Source organism: Narcine bancroftii, chromosome 2 (genome assembly GCF_036971445.1).
Source record: "Narcine bancroftii isolate sNarBan1 chromosome 2, sNarBan1.hap1, whole genome shotgun sequence".
In the NCBI taxonomy this organism is placed as follows: Eukaryota; Metazoa; Chordata; class Chondrichthyes; order Torpediniformes; family Narcinidae; genus Narcine; species Narcine bancroftii.
In genome coordinates, this window is record NC_091470.1 from 60,669,927 (window position 1) to 60,687,073 (window position 17,147).

A 17,147-nucleotide genomic window follows, 5' to 3' on the forward strand; every position below is an offset into this window, starting at 1 on the left:
CTCTCAAACCATGACTGGATACTGTCCATCAGACTTTCCCCAGGATATAGCTGATTGTCTCTCAGATAAGAAAGGATGGTCATCATCTTATTTTCATACTGTTCATCACAAGATGATTTACCACAATCAAAAAATGCTCGTAATGTATCTTCATTTGGTGTTAAATTTCTGCTTTCCATCTCTTTAAGCAACTTCCAAGCAGTTTCTACTTTGTGTTGAAGTGCAGAAATAATAACATCACCGTAATTTCTCGGTGAAGGGTTAATCATTTTTTTGATTGAATCCAAAAATGCCATAGCCTCCTTCCAACGATCAGTCTTGCTAAAACCACTGATGAACAGACTGTAAGCCCCAGTATCCAAAGTTTCAAATTTGGTTTTCATAATAGCATACAAATCAAGCACCTCATTTAGATGATGCCCTTGAACACACAGTGCTAAGTACTTCAAAAGGAGTTCATATCGAAGAGTACCAGTTTCCATAGTTTCAAAAACTAAAAGTGATTTAGCCACGTCGATATCTCCATGACTAAATAGCAGTTTTTCCATCATGCTTACTTCAAAACGAGTCTGGTTGTGTGCTTCGGCTTTTATTTTTTTCCATTCACCGACACTCAAAGGTTTGGTTGGAACTGGCGATTTTGCAACGTTTGCTACCTTTGGAACATCAATCAGTTTGTTGCCAAGTTTGATTTTTTCTAACTCGGCCCTTTTCCTGGCAGCCCCTGCAGTGAATAAAGAGAGCGAAGTGCCAGGCGCAGCCCTGCGAGCAACTCTTGGTTGCGCTGGACTTGGCGAATTCCTCTTGGTGCTGCCACCGGGTCGACGCACGTCCAACATGAAAAACTTCGACGAGGGGCAGGACCGTGGAACAACAGCACGCAGGAGAGGCCCTGCGGTTTTCGCCACAGAAGTGAGTGGACATCTTAAGCGGGGAACGAAACCCCTTGAAGGCCCTGAGAGCATGTTGTTAAGCACGCCTCGTTCTACTCTAATTCTCACAAAAGGGGCCGGGTCAAAACCACGCTCTCCCAAGCGAGACCGTGTAATTCACACGGAGCCGCTGCTGCCATCGGACAACTGGTCGTGGGGATTCCCAACCCACCCCGGCCGATCCATTCACCACGTGAACTCCAACTCCCGATCACCTCCAGCGCTCTGCCCCCCCCCTCCTGATGACGACAGCGGGTCGCCGGCAGCGCATTGGCTGTCTGGCGGTGACGTTGTGGAGGGGGGGAGGTCAAGGGTGAGCGTGGAAGACCGTGGACGTGATGGAGGGCGATTCGGGTAACAGCGGTGCAGAGGCAGCCAGGGACTGGAAACAGACGTTAAAGGCTCGGTTGGGGGTCGTGGCTTCTCAGGAACGTACGTGGCTGCCCTGAGTGAACACTCTCCCTTGTCCACTGATCTCCCCGGCGACCCATTGCGCGGAAAACAAGTGAAAGGCGAAGTCATTATTTTTTGATTATATTGAGTTGTGTTAATTAATGATACTGCCTGATTTTTAAAATAATATTTCTATAAAATGTAAAACCAAATACGGGAAATGTGATTTCGCTAATCATTTAAATCCTGGATAGGATAAGAAACAGCTCCCTGTGTTTATTTTTCTATCTTTGGAAGAGATAGAAAAACAAACCAAAATGTATACCAATAACCTTGAATAAAATCTGGAATGTGTACTGTAATCACACGTGAATTGTTTCATTACTAATTTAAAACTGGAACACGGGCAAATAAAGAGGGAAGGGGGGTTGGGGGGGGAAGAAATGTCTTGGTCCCATACATTATGAAGGGCACTGTAATTGCTTGCCTTTTGCTCCTGAGCTACTGAAACCCTCATGTTTGTGTCACTTCCAGACCTACTGAAAAATGTCTTCTAATGGGTCTCATCATTCTTCATTTTACATCTGTATAATGAGCTCCTTGCATACCACCCAGAACTAAGCCAAGTTTCCACATTATCTTTCCATTCTTTTTTTAAAATTTTTTTAATTTTTCACACCATAAGCCACATTAACCATGATACATACTTTTTCCTTTTCAAATATATACAGTGTTATCTTTCCATTCTTAATGAAACTGACAAGTGATTGTTTTTCCTTGCCTTATTTCCACCTTTATTTGCCATAATCTCACCAAACTTTCTATAAGATGAAGGATCTCAACAGAAAATATCAATGAATTGATCTGCTGTGTTCCTCCAGCAGCTTGGTTTTTTTCCCCCTCCAGATTCAACCTCTTGTGTCTGTGGTGCCTCCTCTTTGTTCCTCTAACTGCAGTCAGGTCTTCATTGGTTTTTCATTTTCCTCCACCATTACAAATTGTATCTTTGACAAGTTATGCCTCCCTCTCATTTTCTTTCCCTTACTCCTTTGAGACATTTATGCCCTAAACATTCACCTTTTCACCTTCAATGGATCTGAGCTGCAGGGTGCCTAATCTACAAAATGCATGTTTTAACACCTACAACCTTTGCCATCAGGAAGGACAAGGGTAGTAGATAGATGGGAATATTGCCACCTGCAAGTTACATCCCAACTTGGAAGATGTGTGACGGTTCCTTCGTCATCACTATATTTAAATCCAGGAACTTCTTATCCAGCAACATGTGAGAGGAATTTTACCAAAGAGACTCCTTTGTTCCAGGAGTTGGACTACCAACAATCTCTACATTAATAATGAGCAATAAATGCTGGCCTTACTAGTAGCTCTGTATACTGTAAATTAGTAAATATTAAGGATAGCTAAAATTTATTTCAATGGTGCTGGATTTTTGTTCCTTGTGTCTCTAAGGGTTAGAATTTGACATCTATTCAAGGCACTATAAAATGGCAAGTTGCATAATTTCAGATTTATTATATCTCAATATTTTTTACCATGGTTACTTGGCAAAAGAAGTCATTTGACTTGATTCTTCCAAATTCTCTTTTGGTTTTGGAGAAGAGTGGAATTTTGAGAAAGGTGAGGATTTGCTCTGAAGAATAGAGTTAATGAGTGTTTGCTTTAAGATATCTAACAGTTGATATTTAACTTGTAAATGATTAATATACACAAACCAAAATTTACTTATAATGGTTTTATTTGTTTCAATAAAATAGCTAAAAGGACAGACCAAGAACTAAAGGATAATGAGATGGATCTATTTACAAAATATTATGTTGAATGGAGAGGAGACAAGAAAAAGAACAATTTATCTTACAGAAGCATCCCAAGATTTTATTACAGGGTAGGTACTTTCTTTTTACACTTTGCAAATAAAAACACTGTTTTCACTGCAGATTGAAATATTTTTTTCCTCATATCTGATTAGTTTAAGAAACCTTTTTTCTCAGAAATGTTGGTTCATGTTTTACTGTAATTAGAGCAATGTCTGCTTTGACTTTTTAATCGCTCTTTTTGCTTTAAAGCTGATATCCTTAATTTCTTTATGGTGATTGTTTTTCTTCCAATGCTGTATAAGCTTCCAGCAGAAGATGAAATTTTGTTGCAGAAATTAAGAGAAGAATCCAGAGCAGTATTTCTTCAGAGAAAGAGTAGAGAATTGTTAGATAATGAAGAGCTACAGGTAAGACAAACTTTTAATTTTAAAATTGCATTCTGGAATTGCATTATCACGGAATGATGATGCTATCATTGGAAAATGAACAATGAATAGCCTTTTTGAACCAGAGCAGCCTGTCAACGTCATTGTTGTTGGGTAGGAGATTCCTGAACCTATCTGTGTAAATGGAAGAACAGCAGTGTATTTGCAAGTTTTGTGGGTATGTGACTTTGAATGGATCTCATAGGTGATAGTGTTCCCTTGGATCTGCTGCCTTTGTCTTCAATTGGTGATAAAACACATGGGATTGTAGACTAGATAGGTCACTGTAATGCATTTTGTAAATTTCATATACTGCAGCCACATTGTAAAGGGAAATAAAATTTAATGTGGCAGATGGAAGATCAATTAAATGGGTTGTTTTGTTTTGAATAATGTTATGCTTCTTGATTGTTGGAATTGAATTCATCTAGGCAAGTGGAGTGATATCCAAGATGGTGCCTTGTAGGTGATGGAAAGGCAATGGAGTACCAGGATGTTATTCCCTCTCTGCTAGAAACTCCGCCTCTGATCTTTTTAGCTATGGTATTTGGAGGCTTCTTCAGTTGAGATTTCAGGTCAATGGTGAGTCCCAAGATTATGGTGGAAGACAATGGTAATGCTGTTGACAGTCAAAGAAGATGGTTAGACTCTTACTTGTTAGAGGCTGTCAGCCACAATGCAAATATAAGGTTGCAATTATCAGCTTGTTCCTGCCTGAATGTTGTCCAAATCTTGTGTAGAAGCATGGAATACTTCAATTTGTTTGAAGAGTCGATGAATGGAATTGAATACAGGTCACATCAGAATTATGGGGGTGGGAGTTGTAGTCCTAGGAAACAATCTGTGTCACTAATATGAAGCCAGAACATATGTTCATGTGTAAAGAAACACATTGTTTCACACAAAACCTGTGAGAATTTTGGCCTTTGTTGGAGTACAGAATGATAAGGGGGGAACCTCATCAAGGTATTTATAATGTTGAAAGACCTGGACAGAGTAGATGTGGCAAGGATTTTCCCATAGTAGGGGATTCTTGGACAGAGGATATAACTTCAGGATATAAGGGCCTCAATTTAAAACAGATGCAGAAAAATTTCTTTAGTTAGAGGGTTGTAAGTCTGTGGAACATGTTGCCACAGGCAGCTGTGGAAGTCAGATAGTTGGGTGTATTTAATGCAGAGACTTACAAGTATTTTATTAGTCAGGGCATCAAGGGTAACGGAGAGAAAGCAGGGAACTGGGCCTGAGTGGGTGGATGGATCAGCTCATGATTAGAATGGTGGAGCAGACTCAATGGGCCAATGGACTTCTTCCTATATCTTGTGATCTTGTGAAGAGCAGAATTAATTCTGTATCCCAAAATTTAGGAAAGTGCTTTGTGAATTCTATAAGGGTGAATATCCCTTGCCTGAATGGACGTTACATGAGTTCATCTGTGGGGTGAAGTCCTCAGCAAATCTCCCTAGGTCTGACCTTGTAGCGAAGCATCTAAAGATAATTAGACCTTGAGGAACCCTGCAGGTATGCAGCATAAATGAATTCAGGTTTAATCTTGCACTTGTGTTGAGAACTTGCACTTCAGTGGTTAGATGGATGGAGATTGGTGGGGACTTTTGGAAAAAAAATCAAACACTGCATAGTAGGTTCATATCCTTCCTGATGAAAATCATGCATAAAACTGCTCAGTCATATTGAAAAATTACAAAATTTGCTGGTGATGCTCCACAGGGATGGGAATTGGTGCCGCTTATTTTTATGTTGTTCAGTAAAATTCCCGTTATCTGGAATTCAAGCAACTGGCAAAAAATTATTGGAAAATAAATAGGTAAAAAATATGGAAGTTTAAAGTTTGCATCCCCCAGCTGTTAGTTCTTCAATTATGCCACACGCCATGTCAAGCAACCGGCAAATACACTTATCTGGCATATACAATCCCCATAGGTGCTGGGTACCAGGGGTTTTACTGTATATTAGTGATTTAGATAATGGAATGAATGGTTTTGTGGCCATGTTTCCAGATGATATGAAGGTAGGAGGAGGAGCAGATAGTGTTGAGGAATCAGGGAGGCTGCAGAAGGAGAATGGACAGAGAAGTGGCAAATTAAATACAATATTGGAAAGAGTATAGTCATGCACTTTGGTACAAAAAAAATAAATGGGCAGACTTTTTTTAAATGAGGAGAAAATTGAAAATTCCCAGATGCAAAGGTACCTGGGAATCCTTGTGCAGAATAACCTGAAGGTAAACTTGCTTGTTGAGTCTGTACTGAAGAAGGCAAATGCAATGCTGCCATTCATTTCAAGAGGAATAGAATATAAGAGCAGGGATGTGATGTTATAAGGCACTGGTGAGATATCACATGGAGTATTGTGAATAGTTTTGGGCTCCTCACTTAAGAAAGGATATGCTAATGTTATAGAGGGTTCAGAAGAGGTTTGTAAGGATGATTCCAAGAATGAAAACTTCATCATATGAGGAATATTTGATGGCTCTTGGCCCATACTGTTCCAAACTATTGGAATTTTGGAGAATGAGGGAGGCTCTCATTGAAACATTTCGAATGTTGGAGACCATGGACGGAGTAGATATAGAAAGGTTGTTTGCCATGGTGGGTGTAGCGCAAATAAAAAGCTCTCATGACTGGAAGGAGAACACATGCTTTCAGTGGGCTGATATCGCCTCCAACCGTGCATCTTGGCGCCTCACAGTTCGGCGGGCAGCAACCTCCTTTGAAGAAGACCGCAGAGCCCACCTCACTGACAAAAGACAAAGGAGGAAACACCCAACCCCAACCAACCAATTATGATTACAGTAGTTTGTAGAGGTATTGTTGCATGTCAGAATTTAGTTTGGATTGGCAGCTCAACTTGAAGTCCAATGCCAAATGTATATTCCAGGTTCCTTAATGAACACTTAGTCTGATATAATCAAGTGATTTTGTTTCATGTAATTTAATTTTGTTTGGTAGAATCTATGGTTCCTCCTAGACAAACATCAAACTCCTCCTTTGATAGGAGAGGAAGCAATGATAAATTATGAAAACTTTCTGGAGGTCAAAGAAAAGGCGGGGCAAAAATGCAAGTAAGTGTCTTCTACAAATCCTTTCAGAGAAAACTAACAAGGAGTTCCAGGTATTTTGATAGTACCATTTTCTTACATACAGACTGTTTCATGTTTAAAATAAATGTTAAATTTAAACTTCTTTATTTCTCATGAACAATATCTTAGATCACGATAATTCTCAGTTGAGTAAAGTTACTAAATCTGCATAGTAGAAAGCTCTCAAAGCAGTGGTGCCTTGATTAGTGTGTGCACTATTTCAAAGTTTCAGTGCAATTCATTTGGAGAATTGTGTTGCGTCATCATGTACAATTAAAATGGAAGCATAACTATAGCAAGCCAATTTTATTGTATTTACCATTGTATAATGAATGGAATTACTCATATTTCTCAAATGTGAAATAATAACTATCTGCTGCACTTGTTAGAAACAAAAGTGCACTTTTTTTCTCAAGTCTAGCAATGTTTATCTCACTAAAGAATATACTTTAACTGTTGATCCTATGGCAGTTTAAATTTGTGTTTATAATTATTGTTCTCATATTGCATTTTAATAATGTCCAACAGACAATTCTTTGCAGCTAAGATATTTGCAAAACTCTTGAACAATGACCCATATGGAAGGATTTCCATAATGCAGTTCTTCAACTATGTCATGCGAAAAGGTAGTAATATTGTATTACAAACTGTTTGATCACATTTATCACTATTTTTTTAGCTGAATATTTGTTTATGTATAAGAAACTATGTAAACAAATCTTTCCATTTTAGTTTGGCTGCATCAGACAAGAATAGGTCTCAGTTTGTATGACGTAGCAGGTCAAGGATATCTTCGTGAATCTGTAAGTTTCCTAGCTTGTGTTGCAGTTAATTTAACACTATTCTCATGTTTCATTCTATGAAATGTTAATGCCATACTAAATTATGCCAACAGGATTTGGAGAATTACATTTTGGAACTGATTCCCACTTTACCACAGCTTGATGGCTTAGAGAAGTCCTTCTATTCATTTTACGTTTGCACTGCTGTTAGAAAATTTTTCTTCTTCCTTGACCCTCTCAGAACAGGCAAGTTAACATTTTGCATTTTGTTTCATGCTACTTTATTTACAATCATTGTATTGAAATATTTTTGTACTTTAGAGTACCCAATGTAGGTTATTTTAGCAAGCTTGTCCATTCATGGTTGTTAGCTCTGCGTTCTATGACTAGCTAAGATATTACCTGCTTTCTTGCTCGTGATACTGATGTGTGCTTCATGGTGTTTATCCAGTACTCAATTGAGTGAAATGAGAAGCCAACAAAAGAGCAAATGGATTCTCAATTTTTTCAGACTGGGATTTGTGTCCATAAGGTATAGGCTGTAACATAAGAATTAGGAGCAAGAATGAAACGTGAAAATCTGCAGACCATGTGATTGTAGTGAAAACACAGAAATGCTGGAGGAACTCAGCAGGTCTCGCAGATAAGACTCAGAGTTGGCCACCTTGCCCTCCATGATCAAAGCTAATCTTCAACTGGCGCTCCATTTACCTGCACAGTCTCCATATCCTTTGATTCCCTTTTAATATCCAGAAATATATCCATCCGTTTTGAATAAAATGAATGTCTGAGTCCTCATCTCATCTTAGTTCTATATGATCTATCCTTCATTCTAGAGACCAGACACAAACTAGAAGATTGCTGCGCTGAGAACCTTCTCTCTGTCCACATCAGTGACAGGGATTTCCCAAGCCAACCATTTCAATTCTGTGCCCCACCCCCATGTTGACATGTCTATCCATGGCCTCATTTACTGTCCAACTAAGACCACCTGTAAATTGTAGGGGCAACTCTTTTTCTGTCTGGGCACTTTCCAGCAGATGGCATTATATATTGACTTTTCCATTTTCTGCTAGCCTACTCTCTGTTCTCCCTCCCTTCCCATCCTCTGTCTTCTTTCCTCCAGCTCTCCACCCCCTTTCCTCTCCATTCACAGAGCCATCCCTCCTCCCCCTGCTTGCTAATGTGCCCTCCCTCCCTTTCCCACCTATTACCTTCTGCGTGTGGGACTGTGCTCCTCCCCTGCCCCTCTCCCTCACCATTTTGTTCAGGCACCTGCCTACATTTTGTTCATACCTTGCTGAAGGGCTCAAGCCCAAAATGTTGTTTATGTATCTTTATCTTTGCTATATAAAGGACGCTGTTTGTCCTGCTCTGTTTTTACTTCAAACACGGTGTCTGCAGATTTTCGTGTTTTACTTTTTAATTCTGATAACAGGATCATGTTCAGCAAAAGAGCCAAATAGATGGTCCATTTTGTGTTCTTACTGAGATTCTCATGTTCACTGAAGCCAATCTTCAGCAAATTCAACGTATTCCAAATAATGACTGTCTGCACTTGATACAAACTCTTAAAAATGGGTTATTGCCAATTTGATGATCCACTCATTTTTGTAATGTCAGCAAATTTGGCTAGAATACAATGTATCCCTTTATCCAAGTTATATAAATTAAAGTTGAGTCTCCATCCCTGCGACATTCCACTGGTTACTGATTTCAGGGACAAGCTAGTTGGTTTATTGGCTACTGTAGATTAATTAATTTCTGTAAATTGTAATTTAACATGGGTTAATGATGAAGAAAAAGTAAAGGGAAGCTGAAGCTGATGAACATGTGAGAGAGAGTGTTGCATAAAGGAAAACTAACAGGGCCAATGGGATTGATTCCCGGGAACCGGATTCCTTTTATGTCATTATAAGTATATGATTCAGAATATCTCCCATTTTTCTATTAATCATTATTAATTTCCCACTTTCTTTCTCTATGGGACCAACATTTAGATACTCTTTCTGTATACCTGCACAATCTCCTGTCATCTGTATTTTAGTTATTTATTAGTTAAAATATGCCTTCTTCTGCAGTATTCATCCTTTACTGGTTTCTAATAATTTACCTGCAGCTAATCATTGCAATGTTGCATAATCTTTGCATAATTTTCTATTTAATACTGTCTGCAATATTCTTTGTTAGCTGTGGGTGGGGAATGTTTCCATTGATCCTTTCTTTGTTGTCAGGACAAGTCCATAGCTGCTTGGCATCGCTATACCATTTGCAGTGTCTGACTGACAGGTTTCCCTCCAAGTTGCACGCTATCCTGATTTGTAAATGTATCACCATCCCTTCATCATTACTGAACCCAAACCTTCATCAGTTAATTTTTCAGTCTGAAATGTCAACAAGATATACAGGAATTAGTCAGTTGTCATTATCCCATCTGCACCAATCTCCTAATGCTCTACTCCACTTCAAGACCCCTCAGATTTGCCAATTTGGTGAAGGTTAAATCTGAAGGAAAGGGATTGCTTGACTTCAGTCAGCTTTAATGCCTTAGAAATAACCATCAGTTTCTCTTTTCTCTTGCTCTGCAGGTGATGGTTGTGACAAAAATATATCAACATCCATTGCTGCTTTTTTCCCCACACACAAGCATTAAATTAGCTTGAAAAAAAACCAATTAACTAATAAATCACAAAAACTCCAATTTTTAATCCGAAAGGACAAGCCCCCATAAAATGTTACAAGCCCAGAGGACCCCAAAACCAGCAGCAGTAGATATTCACCAAGACAAATGGTTACTTAAACAAAAGTTGCTTTTAATTATCTTTAAACATTAAAACAGAATCACACTTTAACTTAACTAACCTAACTTAACCCCTTCTAATCGCACATGTAATGTGTGTGTAAGTTCAGAAACGTGCTTTGAATAACAGTCCAATCTCACTTCTCGTTCCTTCAAGTTCACTGATTGCAGGCAATTCTTATACTGTGCACAGAATTTAACATTTATAAAGTTCACCAAGCTTTGGTGCTTGAAAAGTAAATGGTTACTGCTCAGGAAGGTTCTTGTTTGTTTTCAGAGAGAGATCTGTTGTTCGTTGGACACCCACAACTAATTCCTTTTTAATAAGCCACTTCAGTATCTTGCCGAAGAAACTTTCCCCCTTGGGGATCTCCAGATGATAACCTTTTTTTTTTCAGGTCTCCACAGAGTTCCTTTTTGTTTCTGTTATTTGAAGTGAAACATTAGACAGCCAGTCCTCTCCTCTTGCATGAACCACAAGGGCTTTGACCAGGCTGAACTAAGCACTCACAACCCATCTTCCAAATTGGATTTTCCACAAGCTTGCCCTGTTCCAGTTCCAGTTGCTGCTACTGACTGTAGAACTGATCTCTGTGTGTGTCTCTCTCTCTTTTTTTCTCTCTCACAGAGAAAAAAGCCCATTTGACTCTCTCTGCTTGCAAAACGACATGATCCTCTTAGAACAGCAAGTTCCCCTCCAGACTGTCTGCGGCTCCAACAAGCTCTTTCATCTGTTGCGTTTTTGTAAAAAATGATCCATTAGGGAAGTCTGTTGGGCACTCTCCAAAGATTTTGCAAAAGGCTCTGAAGCCACAACACGTCTAGCATGAGCAGAGCTCCAGTATTTTAAATAAGATCTGTTTTAAAGTGTTTGTATGTGACCTACACTAACAGCTGCCCCAATTTATCTCCCCAAAATATTGATATTGTGTCACAATATAGGCATGATTCTTATTTGAGAATAGATTTTTAATATCAGTGCAATTACAAGTAAAATTATGCATGTAGAGTATAAGGCCAGAATTTTATCTGATTATTCACCACTTCTGATGACATGTTTGGTTCTTGAGAAAGAAGAATCAGTTTATAGATGGATATTTAATTCTACATTGTTGAAGAGGGTGGATTTCTGTGACTTTATAAGGAAATAAATTCAAGATATTTTAGAAATAAATTCTAACTCAGTGGATAATTTGGTTGGTTGAAGGTTTTGAAGGCTCTAATGTACAAATTTTTCAAAAATGGATCCCATTGGGATGCTTTGAAGGTATATTTGAGAGGTCAGATAATAAGTTATACAGCAAAAGAAGAAAGATTATATGAAAGAAGGTTTGGAGAAAGATTTACAAAGAAAGGCTTCTGGTGAGAAAAGGAAGAAATTTATTACAAAAAAGCTTCATTACAACACGATTCAGACTTATAGAATGGAAAAATTAATTGAGAGAACTAAACAAAGGTATTATGAATTGGGTGAAAGGACTCATAAAGTTCTTGCTTTGCAGTTGAAAATGGGGCAAACTTCTAGAACAATTAATGCTATTAAAAAGAATTCCAAGATGATTTCTAATAAACCTCAATAAAATATTTATTTATTTATAGATTTTTATTTTTATTTATATAAGTCTGAGTCTAGTTGTGGTGAGACTAAAATTGAGAATTTGTTTTATCTCAAATTAAGTTTGCCATGTTTGAATTATCAGGATCAAAGAGATTTAGATGCTCCTTTTACAGCAAGAGAAGTTAGGTATTGAGTTTATTGCAAAGTGGTAAGCATCTTTAAGGATCTTTTTAATACCTCCTTTTATGGAGGTGTTAAATCAAGCAGCGAAATATAATTCTTTACTGGAATCTTTTTAAACTGCAATTATTATAGTTATACCAAAGAAAGATCGAGATCTGTTAAAGCCAATGTCTTGTAGACCAATATCATTATTGAATGCAGATTTTAAAATTATTGTTAAAATTTTAGCGAATAGACTATTTACCAAATATGGATCAAACAGGGTTTGTTAAAAAGCAACAATCTGCTGATAATGTTGCTAGATTGGTTAGCTTAATTAATTTAGCTCAGAAAAGGGGTGACTTAAGTTTGGCATTAGCTTTAGATGTAGAGAAGGCTTTTGATAGGCTAGAATGAGATTTTTTTAAGTATTGGAAAAGTTTGGCTTTGGACTGACATTTATAAATTGGGTTAAAACCTTGTATAAAAGTCCGAATGCAAAAGTGATGACTAATGGACAAATTTCTAGTCCTTTATCACCAGCTCTGTTTATTTTGGTAATATGGCCTTTAGCAGAGTTAATGAGGCAAGATTCTAAGTTTAAGGGTATAAAAGTCAATCAAGAAGAATATAAAATAAATTTGTTTGCTGATGATGTTTTAGTTTACCTGACAGATCCTATGAATTCTTTGTATCAATTACATATAAGATTGGAAGAATATGGTGAAGTATCTTGGTATAAGATTCATTGGGACAAAATGAAATTTTACTTTTAGTCAAGGGTGATTGTACTCAATGTAGAAAGGCCACTCAATTTAGGTGGCCAGATGCTGGAATTAAATATTTAGGTATTTGGGTCAATAATAATTTGAATATATAAATAAATTATTTACCATTACTTAATAAAATTATTGAGGACTTGAATGTGGAATAACTTACCTATAACTTTAGTAGGTAGAGTAAATTGTATTAAGATGAATATTTTCCATAGAGTTCAATATCTTTTTCAGTCGATCCCTATCTTAAATCCTCAAAAAAATTTCAAGGACTTGAATACGAGTATTAGAAAGTTTTTATGGAAATGGAAAATGGCGAGGGTTTCTTTGGAAAATTTACTTAGAAGTTTGAATTGGGAAGTTTATAACTTCCCCACTTTAAGAATTATTATAAGGCTGCCCAATTGAGATTATTAATGTATCGTTTGGTGTAAATAAAATTCCTGCTTGCATTATATAGAACTTAGTAAAATAAGAAATTAATATACAGGATTTTATTTATGTGAAATTCAAAATTGTTGGTAGGAAATGAGATACACCTGTTCTAAAACATATGAATGAATTATGGAATAAAACTGATTATGAAATGGGTGCAAGAGGTTTAATTTCAGGAAAATAGACATTCCATTTTCTATGGATAATCAATTTTTGAGGACTTGGATGCAGATGGGTATTGAGAGGATGGAAGATTGTTTTGAAGCTGGAAGATTTATAACATTTGAAGAAATGAAGAATAAATTTAATGTGCCAAATAATACTTTCTTACTAAATACTAAAGCTAATACTTATCAAGTTAAAGCTTTTTTGACATTATCTAGCCAGAATGAATTGAAATTATTGATTCGTAATAGTAATGTAAGTAAATTTATCTCTGTAATGTATAATTTACTTCAAAAGAAAGCCCCCAAAATAGGGGTGCATAATTTGAGATTAAGATGGGAAGTGGATTTGAATAGACAAATAAATGAGAAAGATTGGATAGAATTTTGTAGAGATAATATGACAAAAATTATTAATGTTAGATATAGGTTTGTGCTTTAGATGTTGACAAGAGATTGGATCATTTTTGCATTTTACTTGGAAGGGTCCTAAAGTTAAAAATCTTTGGATGGAAGGGAAATTTTTTGAAATGAATAATGGGGGTTAAGTTGCCACAGGGTGTGATGCTATTTTTGTTAGGTAATATTAGGGTTATAAGACCTAAATTGAAATTATGTATTAAGTTGAATTTGTACAAATTGCTTTAGCAGTTTCTAGGAAGTGTATTGCAATAACTTAAAAATTAGACACAGATTTAGGGATGGAGAAATGGCATGAAAAACTTTGTAGCTGCATCCACTTGAGAAGATTACTTATAGTCTACAAAATAAATATTAGGTATTTTGGAAAATTTGGCATTCATATTTGCAAAAATGTGGGTATGAATGTTTAACAGATTTTGTGAAGACTTCATTTTTTGGTAACTTCCAGAATTAAAATATTTTATGATCTAAATAGTTTATTTCCTTGATATTCTCCAGTTCTCCTTTTATCTTTTTTTTGGGGGGGGATAGTTTGGGGAGAGTGGGGGGGGTGATTTTCTATGCCATGTATAATTTTTGAAAGTTATTTATTGAATGAAATGTATTACTATTGTGGTTTAAAAATTGCTAAATAAAATATTTCTACAAAATGCGGGCCTTGTGCGGTAAAAGGAATTCAACAAAAAAAAACTGGGGAAACCTCCTTCCTGCATCTACTCTTCAAGCTTTTTGAGACCAAACCATTCTTCCAAACACATGAGAATATTGGCCTGGCCTGCTCATTCTTTGTACTGTAAAGCCTATGCCTTTTTTACCACTGTCGACAATGGCTTCTTTCATGAAATACCTATCATTTTTCCCATCTGCCTTATCGAGCTCATATCTGCTTTGCAAGTTGAACTAACTTAATTTTCCTTTTGTATTTGATTGACTACCTGCAGCCCCCACCTCCAAATGAACATTTGGTCTGTGCCCTGTTCCCACGCCAAACTAGTTTAAACCTTCTCTAGTAGCACAAACAAACCTCCCCACAAGGATATTGGACCCATTCCCATTTGGGTGCAACTCAACCAACTTGTATAAATTTCACCTTCCTGAGAATGATCCTGGGGAAAGGATTTTGAAATTATATATTTCTTTTTTTTTCTTTTGTTATGTTTTACTCTGTTATCATGATTGTGCTTTGGAACCTATACTTATTATCATTTTTATAACTTTTTCTGGTCTTATAGCACATTTCATAATTGTTCAACTGTTTTATTGTTTAAAAAAAATAAATAAAAATATTTTAAGAAAGAATGATCTTGAAGCCTTCCCTTCTGCACTATCCCCTCAGCTGTATAGTCATCTGACCTATCCTCCTATTTCTATGCTGTCTCACATGTGGTACTAAAAGTAATCCAGACATTGCATCCTTTGAGATCCATCTTGTACAGGTGCCACCCTTCTGCTCTTTTAATTTGCTACCTAACTCCCTTAAATCATGTTGCAAGATTCAATGTGGAAAATGGCCTTTGGCTGTTTATGTTCACCCTTCACAATGCCCTACATCATTCTATGATATCCTTGGCTTTGGCACAGGGAGATAGCAAACCCGCCTGCATTCACATTTATAGCCACAGAAGTGCCCATCTATTCCCCTCACTGTTGAGTCCTACCACTGTTACCCTTGGATTCTTGCTCCTCTTTCAGAACCCTCTGCCCCCATATCATATTCCAGTTTCAATCAGCGCATGATAACAAAACTAGATTAATCTCAATTTTTAAGTTGGCTAATTTCTCATGAATCATGTTGAATGTTTGAACATACGATGGATAGAAATGACCTGAACTGAAATTGCAGAAATTGGGGCTCTGTTGATTCAAGCTCTTTATCTTAATGTTGTGTCTCTCCATAAGTGATGATTATAAATTGTTGAATGCAATATTTTCTCATTTTTAAATCTTTCTAGGCAAAATAAAAATCCAAGATATTTTGGCCTGCAGCTTTTTGGATGATTTGTTGGAGGTAATTGAGCATCAAAAAAATTGTAACTGTAAATCTAATGTATTTAGATCACTTAAAGATATGTGTGACTGTTTTTGGCTTTGGGCTTTTTTTATCTGTAGCTCAGAGATGAGGAACTGTCCAAAGAAAGTCAAGAATCAAACTGGTTTTCTGCCCCTTCTGCATTGAGAGTATATGGTAGGTGTCAACTTTGTAATTCGAGTGGCACATTTTTGTCATGTACATGGTTTTGTAATGTAATAATGTTGTTTATTCCTCAGGACAATACTTAAATCTAGATAAAGATCACAATGGAATGCTCAGCGAAGAAGAACTGTCACGTTATGGTACAGGAACTCTTACCGGTGTGTTTTTGGATAGGGTTTTCCAGGAGTGTCTTACATATGATGGAGAAATGGTAACTGCCTACGAATTCAACCTGCTACTATTTCCTGCTAGTATTTTATTTTCCCCTTTCTCTTTGAAATAGAATTCCATCATGACATCCATCTCAATATGTCATGGATTATTGGTGTTGGGCAGAGTGCAGAGTCAGGATGAAACTTGCTGTTTTTTTTGTATGCTTACCCTTCTTTGAGTTTAGTGTATTTAAATACTTAAAACTTCCAACCACTGTTCTTTGTTATTATATTTAAATAATCTTAAACTATTTTTAATGCTTAACTCACGTAATTAGGTCTACTATTAGAAAACAAATGAGCTGTGTCAAACATTGTGTTGCCTAATATGACAAGATATAATGCATGTTAAAAATCTGTATTTATTGTATTTTGCTATTGTCATGCAAGTTTTTTTTCTCCTCATTTATCATGAGTTAGAAGAAAGAGGTGGTCCACTTTATGATCTTCCTTTCCCTTCCCATCTCCATTTCCTTTTCATATTAACCACATCATTAATGTCAGTTTTTTGATTGCACCTCAGCCCACCTTAGAACATAGAACTTTACAGCACAGTACAGGCCCTTCAGCCCATGATGTTGTGCTGACCTATATATACCTACCCATAAAAACTAAGCCCTCCCTACCTCACAACTCTCTATTTTTTTCTTTCATTCATCTGCATGTCTAAGAATCTCCAAGAATCCTCAGGGCAGTATCTGATGTCAGAAGCAGGGATGTTCAAAATCAGAATTTATTGTCAAGAACATGTCACAGAATTTGTTGATTTTTGGCAGCATTACGGTGCAAATATTGCTATCAATTACATTTCAAAAATAAATAAATTGTGCAAGAAAATAGAATAAAGTGAGGTAGTGTCTGTGGTTCATTGTCCATTCAGAAATCTGATGGTAGAGGGGAAGAATCTGTCCTTGTGCCCCTGGGTGCTCGTCTTCAGGTCCTGTACTTTTTTTCCT

The 17,147-nt window shown here is 36.8% G+C and overlaps 3 protein-coding genes across 10 annotated transcripts in view; 1 reads left to right on the forward strand and 2 right to left on the reverse strand.

The window, feature by feature from the left end:
• Positions 1-1,164, reverse strand: part of prorp (protein only RNase P catalytic subunit) — a 106,161-nt gene extending 104,997 nt beyond the window's left edge. For all 4 annotated transcript variants that reach the window (XM_069916827.1, XM_069916828.1, XM_069916826.1 and 1 more), the window contains exon 1: positions 1-1,164. In XM_069916827.1, the coding sequence (XP_069772928.1) occupies positions 1-965 (965 nt within the window). In that variant the 5' untranslated portion in view covers positions 966-1,164.
• The window catches only part of ppp2r3c (protein phosphatase 2, regulatory subunit B'', gamma), a 23,274-nt gene continuing 6,957 nt past the window's right edge, over positions 831-17,147 (forward strand). The window contains exons 1-10 of one of the 5 annotated variants that reach the window (XM_069916832.1): positions 831-912; positions 3,101-3,228; positions 3,463-3,567; positions 6,555-6,667; positions 7,214-7,311; positions 7,418-7,488; positions 7,581-7,713; positions 15,738-15,793; positions 15,895-15,970; positions 16,054-16,190. In XM_069916832.1, the coding sequence (XP_069772933.1) occupies positions 3,136-3,228; positions 3,463-3,567; positions 6,555-6,667; positions 7,214-7,311; positions 7,418-7,488; positions 7,581-7,713; positions 15,738-15,793; positions 15,895-15,970; positions 16,054-16,190 (882 nt within the window). In that variant the 5' untranslated portion in view covers positions 831-912; positions 3,101-3,135. Of the gene's footprint in view, positions 913-1,213; positions 1,450-3,100; positions 3,229-3,462; positions 3,568-6,554; positions 6,668-7,213; positions 7,312-7,417; positions 7,489-7,580; positions 7,714-15,737; positions 15,794-15,894; positions 15,971-16,053; positions 16,191-17,147 lie in introns of those variants that run through there. The other 4 variants (XM_069916830.1, XM_069916834.1, XM_069916833.1 and 1 more) reach the window with 4 other exon arrangements.
• fam177a1 (family with sequence similarity 177 member A1) overlaps positions 9,675-17,147 on the reverse strand; it is a 21,654-nt gene continuing 14,181 nt past the window's right edge. Inside the window, exon 6 of the mRNA XM_069916837.1 lies at positions 9,675-9,851. Within this exon, the coding sequence (XP_069772938.1) occupies positions 9,798-9,851 (54 nt within the window). The 3' untranslated portion in view covers positions 9,675-9,797. The remainder of the gene's footprint in view (positions 9,852-17,147) is intronic.